This window comes from Mauremys mutica, chromosome 12, assembly GCF_020497125.1.
Source record: "Mauremys mutica isolate MM-2020 ecotype Southern chromosome 12, ASM2049712v1, whole genome shotgun sequence".
NCBI lineage: Eukaryota > Metazoa > Chordata > Testudines > Geoemydidae > Mauremys > Mauremys mutica.
In genome coordinates, this window is record NC_059083.1 from 56,675,829 (window position 1) to 56,689,229 (window position 13,401).

At 41.8% G+C, this 13,401-nt stretch overlaps 1 protein-coding gene across 1 annotated transcript in view; it reads left to right on the plus strand.

Moving 5' to 3' along the window:
• GLP2R (glucagon like peptide 2 receptor) overlaps window positions 1–13,401 on the plus strand; it is a 138,688-nt gene that overhangs the window by 82,110 nt on the left and 43,177 nt on the right. The window contains exon 9 of the mRNA XM_044981830.1: window positions 10,190–10,259. Within this exon, the coding sequence (XP_044837765.1) occupies window positions 10,190–10,259 (70 nt within the window). The remainder of the gene's footprint in view (window positions 1–10,189; window positions 10,260–13,401) is intronic.

Sequence of the window (13,401 nt, forward strand, 5' to 3'; positions counted from 1 at the left end):
TTATTGAGTTTATTTCCCCTATTGCACCATTCACCAAGCACAATTTCAGAGACTAGGATGAAGAAGTCCTCCAGTTTAATACTGACAAGGGCAAATCTGCAGGTGCTGAAGTAAATTTTTTATCACCTACAAGATTGCCCTCCTTCCAGTGTTCATCTTTGAGGTGGACTATGCATGTTCTCATTCTTGGAATAAAGTGTTCACAGAGCCATGAACTTGGAAAGCATCTAGCAAAGTTGTGTCCTTTGGGAGCTGCTCAAGTGCTGCCTTCCAGGAGCAGATGTTCAGTGTCTTTGGGCATTTTGTAAAGGAGGTGTGGCTCTCAGGCAGTTCCTTTGTGTCAGTGGTTAGCAGCAGTTCAAGGAAACTTTCTACCTGGGCCCAGGGTCTGATTCTAGGCAGACATTAGCCTCTCTTTAAATAGTTACTTATATTTCTAGTTAAATTGATTTTAGGGCTGTCGATTAATCACAGTTAACTCATGATTAACTCAAAAAAATTAATTGCAATTAATCACAGTTTTAATCGCACTGTTAAAAAACAGACTACCAATCGAAATTTATTAAATATTTTTGGATGTTTTCTACATTTTAAAATATATTGAATTCAATTATAACACAAAATACAAAGTGTACACTGCTCACTTTATATTATTTATGATTACAAATATTTGCATTGTATTGTATAGCTCAGTGGCTTGAGCATTGGCCTCCTATAAACCTAGGATTGTGAGTTCAATCCTTGAGGGGGCCACTTAGTGATCTGGGGCAAAAAAATTGGTCCTGCTAGTGAAGGCAGGGGGCTGGACTCAATAACCTTTCAAGGTCCCTTCCAGTTATAGGAGATTGGTATATCTCCAATTATTACCTTTTTTTTACAATGATAAAAGAAATAGCATTTTTCAATTCACCTCATACAAGCACTGTAGTGCAATCTTTTTATCGTGAAATTGCAACTTACAAATGGAGGGTTTTTTTTGTTACATAACTGCAATCAAAAACAAAACAATGTAAAACTTAAAAGCCTACAAGTGCACGCAGTCCTACTTCTTGTTCAGTCAGCCACTAAGACAAAGTTTGTTTACATTTATTGGAGATAATTCTGCCCGCTTCTTATTTACAACGTCACCTGAAAGTGAGAACAAGCATTCACATGGCATTTTTGTAGCCAACATTTCAAGGTATTTATGTGCCAGATAAGCTAAACATTCATATGCCCCTTCATGCTTCGGTCACCATTCCAGAGGACACGCTTCCATGCTGATGACTCTTGTTAAGAAAAAATGTGTTAAATTTGTGACTGTACTCCTTGGGAGAGAATTGTATGTGTCCTGCTCTGTTTTACCCACATTCTGCCATATATTTCATGTTATAGCAGTCTCGAATGATGACCCAGCACATGTTGTTCATTTAGAATACTTTCACTGCAGATTTGACAAAATGCAAAGAAGGTACCAGTGTGAGATTTCTAAAGATAGCTACAGCACTCAACCCAAGGTTTAAGAATCTGATATGCCTTCCAAAATCTGAGAGGGATGAGGTGTGGAGCATGCTTTCAGAAGTCTTCTGCTGGTGGCATCTGACTCAGATGATGAAAATGAACGTGCATTGGTCCACACTGTTTTGGATTGTTATCGAGCAGAAACCATCATCAGCATGGACTCATGTCCTCTGGAATGGTGGTTGAAGCATGGAGTGACATATGAAATCTTTAACTCATCTGGCATGTAAATATCTTAGATGCTGGCTACGACAGTGCCATGCGAATGCCTGTTCTCATTTTCAGGAGACAAGAGGTGGGCAGCATTCAATAAACAAGAGGTGGGCAGCATTATCTCCTACATATGTAAACTAACTTTTTTGTCTGAACAATTGGCTGAACAAGGAGTAGGACTGAGTGGACTTGTATGCTCAAAAGTTTTACATTGTTTTATTTTTGAATGCAGTTTTTTTTACATAATTCTACATTTATAAGTTCAACTTTCATGATAAAGAGATTGCACTACAGTACTTGTAATGGGAGGATTAAAAATACTATTTCTTTTATCAGGGGGTAGCCGTGTTAGTCTGTGGCCACAAAAACAACAAGGAGTCCGTTGGCACCTTAAAGACTAACAGATTTATTTGGGCATAAGAATTCGTGGGTAAAAAACCTCACTTCTTCACTCCATGCATCTGAAGAAGTGAGGTTTTTTATGAATGAAAGCTTATGCCCAAATAAATGTGTTAGCCTTTAATGTGCCACGGGACTCCTTACTATTTCTTTTGTTTTTTACAGTACAAATATTTGTAAAATATATTTTCTATATACATACAGTGAGCACTGCCCATTTTGTATTCTGTGTTGCAATTGAAATCAATATATTTGAAAATTTAGAAAATATTTAAATAAATGGCATACTATTATTGTTTAACAGTGTGATTAATGATTTTAATCACACCATTAATCGTGATTAATGTTTTTAATTGCTTGACAGCCCTAATTGTTTTTAGTGGTTTTTATTAATAGTTTTTAGTTTTTCTGCACTTTTAGAGTTCAGGTCAGATTTGGCATATTGCCGTGCACTGTGGAGTCAAGCTGGTCCAGCTTGGTGAGTTATGGACAATCTTTTCTTTAAGAAGTCAGGGTTCCAGAGCTGCACTGTGTGCCCTCTATTATTCCAGGATATGATGCCCATACCAGATGCATGATATGCCCAGAGAAGGATCAATTCCCAGATCTTTGCTCAATTTGTTGAGCTTTCAGCTCACAGATCCATGAGCACCAGCAAGTAGGGCTGCAGGCCTTCTTAATGAAGGAAAGGCCTCAATGTGTGGACCTCAGAACTGGGTGATAGTGGCTGCAATTCCATGTGGGAACTCAAGAGACCAGCTGTGTCTGCTAAGCTCTCTTCTGCATGAAGCCTGTAGTTCCAGCTGGAAGTATCAGCACACTGCAAGTGATCCCAGGAGAGTTTCAGGTTTGGAACAGTGACAGTCAGCACCTGGATCTGCTGACACAAGAGTGCAACCAGTGTGGGAGCCATCATTGGTGTCATCTGAGGTTTCAGGACAACCAGGAACTTTCAATACCACCTCTGCAGTGCCAATATTTCCTTCAGTACCAGAGGCTTAGGAGACCTCTGCCAATGCAGGACCCTCTGTAATGCCAATACTCCAGAGAGATTCTCTATCCTCAGATATTGGTACTGGCTGTTCAAATACAGTGAGGCAGACCTCCTGCATGGAGACTTCAGCCCTGCTTGCCTCATTCCTCAAAGGCAGGGAAAAAGAAAATGGGCCAATCAGCAGGCACAGGCCACAGATCCTGAGCCTACCAAAAAGAAAAAGAAAGGGAAATGATGGGATCAGTGCCAGAACCTGTGCTTCTAGAGTCTCCGTGCTCTAGGTACTGCTCAGTTCCTCAGAGGCCATAGAGTTCCCTGTACTTTTGGTCAGCATTGCCCTGCCTGAGCTGAATAGTATGATTTTCCTCCCTCAGAGAGATTCTAAGAGGGAGCCCTTCTTGCAGTAGAAGGGGAGATGTTCTATGTGGAGAGTATCAGATCTGGGAGCTGCCCACTTTATCTTCAAAGCCATCTGGGATGGCAGGGCCGGACTTAGGGAAAATGGCACCCTGGGCAAACTTGTATTTTGGCGCCCCGCCGCCCCATCACTCCTGGCCTCCATGGGTTCCCTGGGCTTTCCCCTCCCCACCCCCATCATCTCTGGGCCCCGCTGCCTTCCCCAGTGTTTAATTTGTTTTGAAAGAGATTCCAGAACTCAGCCCCAGCACAAATTAAGCACTGGCAGGGTGGCCTGATACTGGCAGGTGCTGGGCAGGTGCCCAACTTGAAGGCAATGCCACTGCCAACAGTAGCGTAGAAGTAAGGGTGGCATGGTGTATGGTGTATTGTCACCCTTACCTCTGTGCTGCTGTTGTGGCTTGTGGTACCTGATGCTCAGCATGTGACTCAAGGTAGTCTTTGCGCTATCACATGTGGGCTACATCTTGCCAGAGTCCAAAGCCTTCCTGCAGCCCTCTGGCCATGCCTGACTCACTGGGGCGCCGTTTCAGATTATGGGGGATGGGAGGAAACTTTACTCATTATTCCAGGGATTTAGGCACCTGAAAACTCTAGAGTTTTTTGCCAATAACTTAGGAATTAGCTGACAGGAGCACTCTAATTGTTATAAAAATACAGAAAACAAATATATACAAACTCCAGTTAAAGCCACGCTTAAAGTTTATATGTAAATTTAGAACAATCAGGAGATAATACAACAAGATATTCCCAATCCCAAGCCTTGAGATATCAGCTCTGGAGCTTTAACACAGATATCAGAAACACACGTTTGATACTTTGTACACTATTTTTAGTAGAGATAAATAAAAATAAATAAAATCTGCTTAAAATCTTACTTTCTCTAGCAGACACACTCTGTGTAACTGCCATTATCTACTCTATTTTAGTCATTTGTTTTTTTACTAAAAACATAATTTTAACATATGTGATTAAGGTTTTTTCTCTTTTATTAAGACAGGGAATTTATTTTTCTAATTATTTTGGCATTTATGTTTACCGATCACAATCATGTGCGTGACTCACTAACATTTAACTCCATCATTGCTATTGGTATCATAGTTGGAAATGCATTTATTTTCATGCAAATTTTAAGTTATTCTACAGATCTAACTAAAAATACAATTTGAAAATAAGAAACTTTCATCTGCTCTGTATGTAAAGTTATGTGTTTAGCTAATGTTTTTTAAACTGGCACTGCTAAGGTTAGTACAAGCTAAAGTTACATTCTAGAAGGATACTATTATTTGATCATACCACTTTAAATCATAGAATATCAGGTTTGGAAGAGATATCAGGAGGTCATCTGGTCCAACCCCCGCTCAAAGCAGGACCAACCCCAGCCAGGGATGAATTATGAATATAATGAATCACAAAGCACAATATGATAATAAAAGTAATAATGATAATTACTGCAGCCAGGACAGGTTAGGCATTTTAGAAATTACTACTCAAAGAATTAAATGTAAGCATGAGAGAGAAATAAAATAATGAAATACATAGACCAGTTAAAAAACTAAAACAGGCACTTTGAAAAAATAAAATTACAGAGAATATATGTGCATTGCAGGAAGTACCTACAAGTAACAACTACATAAGTATGTGTTGGAGGCGAGTGTAAAAGAGAGAGAGTGTGTGAGCTGTGGGAGTGTGTGAGAGACCACGCACTGCCCCTTTTAAGAAAGCAGCACTCACCAGTCTGAAGGAAAGCTCCTTCAGACACAGCAGTAGCCACCACCAGCAGTTCCATCCCTCTCTTGGTGAGCCCTGTCCCCCCTACCCCACTCTTCAGAGATGGAGTAGATGGGTGGGGGGCAAGGGACACCCTGACATCAGCGCCCCTCCTCTCCCTGTCCCCCTCTGCACAGCAGACAGGAGCTGTGGGGCTGCAGACGCCAGCAGAGCAGCAGTGGGAGGGGCACCCCTGCTCCGGAGGTGTCCCATTTATAAGGGCACTCTGGGCTTTCACCCTCTTCGCCCGTGCTTAAGGCCAGCCCTGTAGGATGGAATTTGAGGCTGTCACGTTTCAGGGTGCAATCCAGACCAATGAGAGGTTGTGTCACCACCTGGTCCATAACCTGGTGCCTAACAGTGATTTGCTGTTGTAGCTCCCAACCTGGGTCACTCACAAACAGCCTACAAGCATGCAGGTGACACCCAAAGTTTTTGTGTACACCTACAGCTCTGACCCAGAAGCTCTGACCCAGCAGCCTGTCAAAAATACTCCAGTCACACTCCGGTTTGCACCAGTCTTGGCTACTATTGCAAGGTGGCCTCAACACACTCCCAATCCCAGCTTTTCATGTAGTCTGCACTGTCCAGCCCTCTCCTGGGCAGTTCAGATATTGAGCTGTAAAGGGTCAATATTCAACAACTTGTTACTTTAAATGGAGTTAAACAGTCCAGTTTAAACACAACACTGGAGTACTTTATATTAAACATAAGACAAGTTTCTTGAACTAGAGAGAGAGATTTTAAGGGTGTACAAGTATAAGGCATTGAAATCAGGAATGGTTACAAGAGAAATAGAAATAAAACACTTTCTAGTAGCTAAACTTAACAAGCTAGATTTGCTTCAACATGAATTCCTTACCACATATTCCCAGCAACATTGCTGACCATATTCTCAGGTCAGGATCACACCCAGAGTCAATGGGCTGGTTCCTTTGTCTTCTTAGGTGAAAAAAAAATAGGATGGGATTGGGAGAGATCCCTTGGGTGCTTTTGTGCCTCATTTTTGTAGCCCAGTCACCCTTTGAAGTGGATTCTTCTGAGGATTATCCCTCAAAGCAAAGTTTATTCAAACAGTAAAGAAGGTGATGTGGAGTTTGGTGTGGAAGGTGGCTGCATGCTCTCTCTTCTCCCCTGTGTTTGCTGAAATGTGGATTTGTCTTGTCTCCTGCCATTTCCCCCTCTTGCTGTCTCAAGGACCCTGTTTACTACTTATATGTAAATTGAGATAAACACACATTCCTTGGGTTAGGATAGACCTGTTTAATAACTTTTGCCTAGTCAGGATTTTGTGGATTTGGACATGTGCTTACAACATCATAACTTTACATATAATGTTGCTACATACATTTCACCATGATATTATTGACCAGCAAGTTATTCTTTTTCAGAGGACACCTCACAAGGCATATTTTGTACCAAGATTATTGCAATGGTGTGTAAGGTGTGAATACAGGGGTGCTTTCAATCACAAAGGTCCACCTGGACAGTTCTCAGAACTGAAGTGCTTCAGTCCATAATTCTTCCTTCTCTGCTAGTTCCCACTGAAGCTCCAGTACTAAGTCATCTCACTGCAGGAATTTCATTCAGGATCTCCTCTAATTCCTGCACAACATGGCTCTCTTGTCAGACTCCTTCTTTCTCATTACTAGGAGTAAGATGCTCAAAAGGAGCTATACACAGAGAAATAAAGATAAAACACTTTCTAGTTGCTAAATTTAACAAGATTTGGCTCAACATGAATTCCTTACCACGTGTTCCCAGCAACATTGCTGTCTCAACTCAGCTTCACTCCTCTCTCTGCCAAGGACCCCTCCAGACAAGCACTCCTTTCCTCCAAAACCGTCTCTGCCTAGATCAACCATGGAGAAACTGCTTTCAGTCCAGATGATCTTAGAGCAGCAGATGATGCAGAGTGCCCTCATAGGTACCAGGCCACCTCAACAACACCTATGTCACATTATGATGCAGAATCCCCTCTCACTTGCCAGGCCACCTCAGCATCTTTCTCCTCAGCTAAGGATAGCCCTGGTATCTTTACTGTGTCTTCCTAATAACTTTAGACATTTCCAAGAACCACTGTGTATAATTGTTGCCTCTGTGGCTGGAACTGATGATAACTCAGATCCCTCCCCATCTGAACTATTACGGAGAATTCTTTCCCAGGTGTCTGGCTGGTGGGTCTCACCCACATGCTCCAGGTCTAACTAGTCACCATATTTGTATTTGAGAAGGAATTGTCCCCCAGGTCAGACTGGCAGAGACACAGGCGGGGGGGGGGGGAGATTGAGGTGGGGATTCGCCACCTTCTGCAGCATGGGGCATGGTTCACTTGCTGGTTTGAACTAGAGTAAATGGTGTATTTACTGTCACTTGAAATCTTTAAATCAAGATTTGAGGATTTCAGTAACTCAGCAAGAGGCTATGGGTCTATTACAGTATGAGGTTCTATGGCCTGTGATGTGCAGGAGGTCAGACTAGATGACTGATAGTCCCTTCTGGCCTTAAAGTCGATGCGTCTATGACATGCCATTCAATACACTTCCTGCAATCTAGTGAGGGCAAATATTTCTCTCAGTTAATGAGAGACTATTGAACTAGTCAAGGACTTTTGATAAACTTTATATCAGGTACCCCACCGGGGTTGCCCATATTTTTTCCTCACAGCTATTCCAAACCCATAGTTTCAGTGGCTCTGAAATAAACAAGGGATCTGAAAGTTTCCCATTCCAGACCTGTAGATGAGATCAGGAAGGATCTGTGACCAAGGCAATCAGCAGGGTGGATCAATGATCTTTCTGACTCATGACAGAGCAGTGAGAGTTGTGTCAATGGGCATCAGTTCATGGGCTCTCTTCTTGGAGGCACAATCAAAGGCCAAAAATCTTCCCTTTGATGGGGATGTGATATTCACTGCCAATACCAAAAAGTCCTGAAAAGACTGAGGGAAAAAAAGATCCATACAGTCCTTATGACTTTTGCCATGTTCCTGTGCACAAAAGGAGAGATCCAACTTTCCTCCATCCTTCAGGTACCAGTGCCAGTATCCCTTATTCCTTAGCTGCCCTGGATTATTTTTATTACTAGAAGTTTCAATCTCAGTCTCATCTAGAGTGTAATAAGCAACAAAATAACAAGGGAGGTCATCAGAGATATAGATTCTCAGGAAGTCAGCCATTGTCATCAGTGGTAGACCTCAGGTTTGATGGAGTGACCTGACAGCACTAGTCTTTCATTTTGCTTCCCTCTCTTCCCCTTCGAATTCCCTGCCCTTTGGAGACCATCTGGTTGTTCTGTTTCCTGGTGACATGTTGTGGAATAACCACCGACTTGGAAAGGGAGCTGATGATATTGAGAATGGTTGCAGTATTCAGTTCTAGTCTGTGTTGCCTACAAACCCCCTTCCCATAATCCTTCAGTGATCCCCTCTCCTGTGACATTGATCATGGAGGAAGTGGGTTCTCTTCTGAAGAAAAGGGATATCGAGGAAGTTCCAGTAGGGAGGAAAAGGCTTTTATTCCAGATCTTTCCTCACACTGAAGGCTGACAAAAATTCAACCCAACAAGGGAAGGTCCTCTCATGGATTGCGAACTAGTTAAAGGATAGGAAACAAAGGGCAGGAATAATGGTCAGTTTTCAGAATGGAGAGAGGTAAATAGTGCTGTTCCCGAGGGGTCTGTACTGGGCCCAGTCCTATTCAACGTATTCATAACTGATCTGGAATGGAGTAAACAGTGAGATGGCAAAATTTGCAGATGATACAAAACTACTCAAGATAGTTAAGTCCCAGGCAGACTATGAAGAGCTACAAAAGGATCTCTCAAAACTGGGTGACTGGGCAACAAAATGGCAGATGAAATTCAGTGTTGATAAATGCAAAGTAATGCATATTGGAAAACATAATCCCAACTATACATATTAAATGATGGGGTCTAAATTAGCTATTATCACTCAAGAAAGATCTTGGAGTCATTGTGAATAGTTCTCTGAAAACATCCACTCAATGTGCAGCGGCAGTCAAAAAAGTGAACAGAATGTTGGGAATCATTAAGAAAGGGATAGATAATAAGAGAGAAAATATCATATTGCCTCTATATAAATACATGGTACGCCCACATCTTGAATACTGCATGCAGATGTGGTCACCTCATCTCAAAAAAGACATATTAGAATTGGAAAGGTTTCAGAAAAGGGCAATAAAAATGATTAAGAGCATGGAACATCTGGCAAATGAGGAGAGATTAATAAGAGTGGGACTTTTCAGCTTGGAAAAAAGACAACTAAGGGGGGATATGATAGAGGTCTATAAAATCATGACTGGTGTGGAGAAAGTAAATAAGGAAGTGTTATTTACTCCTTCTCATAACACAAGAACTAGGAGTCACCAAATAAAACGAATAGGCAGCAGGTTTAAAACAAACAAAAGTATTTTTTCCATACAACGCACAATCAACCTGTGGAAATCTTTGCCAGAGGATGTTGTGAAGGCCAGGACTGTAACATGGTTCAAAAAAGAGCTAGATAAATTCATGGAGGATAGGTCCATCAATGGCTATTAGCCAGGATGGGTGGGAATAGTGTCCCTAGCCTGAGCTGGGAATAGGCGACAGAGGATGGATCACTTGATTGCCTGTTCTCTTCATTCCCTCTGGGGCACCTGGCACTGGCCACTGTCAGAAGTCAGGATATTGGGGTAGATGGACCTTTGGTCTGATCCAGTATGGCCGTTCTTATGTTCTTATGATCTTTTGGTTTCAGTCTATTGTTTCTAAGGAATAGCATATAAAAAAAATAAATCTTGTCAAATACCCTTTAACATTTTAATGTGATTTTTTAAAATCTAAATTAAATTGTTTCTATGAATCTAATATAATTATACTTTAAATTAATCCTAGGTGCTGGGACATAAATAACCATATGGGAATCTGGTGGATCATCCGAGGGCCAATATTATTTTCCATTACAGTAAGGATTATTTTATCTTTTGTTTATATATTATACAGATGTGATTGTCTATTTTTATCTTTCCAAGAAATTATATTCTGGCTCAGATGATAATGAGAACCAAAGTGCAGTGGTCACTTGATGTAAAGACACAGTCCCTGCCCCAAAGAATCTACAAAATGGAGTGAGAGTAATAAACACTGAAATGGAGGAGGGGACATGTACTACAAACACTAATGTCCAACAGGACACGTGCACTTGAAGAGTCAGTGAAATCAGTTGTTTTTTCTTTCATTGTTTATTTGGTGTAAGGGTTTTTCTTTCTATGAATTCATCACTAACTTTGCAGAAGCAAGATGTTAGGGCAGTGCTGGCAAATTGATTTCAGTAGAGCATCCCACTTTGGTACAGACACCCCGTTCTGCACCTTAGTCACAAAAAAGGCACCTCCTTCCTTTTGGACTGTAGCCAATCCTTATGTGCAGTGCAGGCTCACAGGCAACACAACACTCCAGCTGCTCCATGGACCTGTCCCCTAGACCTGGGCTCATAGAATCATAGAAATGTAGGGCTGGAAAGAAACTAGAGAGATCATCTACTCCATTTCCTTGTGCTCATAGACTCATAGACTTTAAGGTCAGAAGGGACCATTATGATCATCTAGTCTGACCTCCTGCACAATGCAGGCCACAGAATCTCACCCATCCACTCCTGTAGCAAACCCTTAGCCTATGTCTGAGTTATTGAAGTCCTCAAATGTAGTTTGAAGACCTCAAGGTGCAGAGAATCCTCCAGCAGGTGACCCGTGCCCCATGCTGCAGAGGAAGGCGAAAAACCTCCAGGGCCTCTGCCAATCTGCCCTGGAGGAAAATTCCTTCCCGACCCCAAATATGGTGATTAGTTAAACCCTGAGCACGTGGGCAAGACTCACCAGCCAGCACCCAGGAAAGAATTCTCTGTAGTAACTCAGATCCCACCCCATCTAACATCCCATCTCATCACCATTGGGCATACTTACCTGCTGATAATCAAAGATCAATTGCCAAATTAATTGCAAAAATTAGGCTATCCCATCATACCATCCCCTCCATAAACTTATCAAGCTAAGTCTTGAAGCCAGATATGTCTTTTGTCCCCACTACTCCCCTTGGAAGGCTGTTCCAGAACTTCACTCCTCTAATGGTTAGAAACCTTCATCTAATTTCAAGTCTAAATTTCCTAGTGTCCAGTTTATATCCATTTGTTCTTGTGTTCACATTGGTACTACCGGTAATCTTAAATATTTCCTCTCCCTCCCTAATATTAATCCCTCTGATATATTTATAAAGAGCAATCATATCCCCCCTCCGCCTTCTTTTGGTTAGGCTAGAAGGAATGGCCAAGTAAATCTAGACCATCCCTGACAGGTGTATCTCTAATTTGTTCCTAAAAGCCTCCAGTGATGACAACAATACACGAGCATTACCTTCCAGACCTCCACAGGCCTTGCTTTCTCTCTATAGATTAGCAATAGGCACACATCAATCCCTGAGTCATCAAAGTGTCCTTCTGGACTGCCCATCCCCTCATCCACTGAAGACTCAGAAGTCTCAGCTTTGCTATCCCCAAAGAAATAGTACACACCAGCTTATTAGTTTTAACTCAGGATAACCACTCCACTTAACGCACAGCACTTAGATACATTTCTAGTTAAAATCTGTTTACATTCACAATCTGTGGAATAACCTTGCAGTAGGCCCTTTGTATATCGTAGGTAGCATCATTAACCTTTTCCATGTCCTCAAAAGGAGCCTCCCGTGAGTTTTGCATTTTGTACATTTTTAAAAGGAGTAACAACAGCCCCAAATCTCCCACATCAAATGATCAGTCCCAAGTACTGTGGCCACACCATTCTTTCAGAGCTACTTCGTTTTTGTGAGCATTCCCATCATAGTCTTTAAATCTTCCCTAACATTTGCAGCCACTGGTTCCCCCTTTGCCTCAGTGCCACCTTCCCAGGAGTCTCTGATGAGATCTAGTGGCCCTCTGATTTTTCTACCATACACGAGGTCAAATGGGGCAAAACCTGTGGCATCTTGAGGCTCCACCCAATAAGCAAATAGGTAATAACAAGTAAGGGTAACATTACATCTGTCACTCTCCTTTCTGTTGACATACATTTTTAACATAGATTTTAGAGTCCCATTGAACTGTTCATCACTGGATGATATGGGGTGGATTTTAATGGCTTCCATAACTCACTAAATGGATGGGATATGAAATTTGACCCATGATATGACAAAATCTCTTGGGAAACCTACTCTGTTAAATGGAGAGAACAGTGACATAGCCATTGCTTTGGCCTCTACATTATACAGGGCAGTGCCTCTGGGTACCTGGTGGGAAAATCCACCATGACTAATAAATATTTCTTTACCCCTTGGGTTGGATGGGTTAACAGTCCTATAATATCCATGGCCATCCCCAAAATTCTTCTTTGATTGTTGACAGGAGGTTCAAGGGAGTCTTGCAGTGCCATACAGGCTTTTCTCTGCTTCTGACATGAGTCAGAAGTCCAGCAGTATTCCTTTATCTGATTTTGAATATTGGGCCAATACAATTTTTTCTTTAACATTTCATATGTCCTCTGTTCCCAAATGATGTGCAAAAGCACACTCTTAGACTAATGAAATTAACTCCACACAATGTTTTGAGGGCACAATCAAAATTGTTTGCAGGGTTCCCCAGAATTTCCTTCTGGCACAGCCTACCCTCTTCTATAAAGAACCTTCCCCTGTTCACTGTATCTGGGGCCTTACTGTGAACAATTTCCCTTATGCTATCTAGAGAGGGGACTGCATTTTTCTCTGCAGCAAACTGTTCAGCTCTGGCTTGCCTGGAGAGATGTTACAGGTGGGGGAAGATTCCTCCCCTTTCTTTTAAGGCACATTGCTATTTTCTGCTAATAAGGGGGCAGAAGCTTCTCCTCCTCCATCATCTACCTTTCCCTTGTCAGAGATTACCTCTGTAAACTCAGGGACATATTCTCTTTAGCTACAGGTCACAATGTTAACAGCTTTAGGCAATGATATTATGTCATTTCCAACCAACACATCAGCAGGTATATTAAAAGCTCCCACTTGAAAAGTACCGCTTAGACCTCCCCACTCTGGTTTGATGCAGG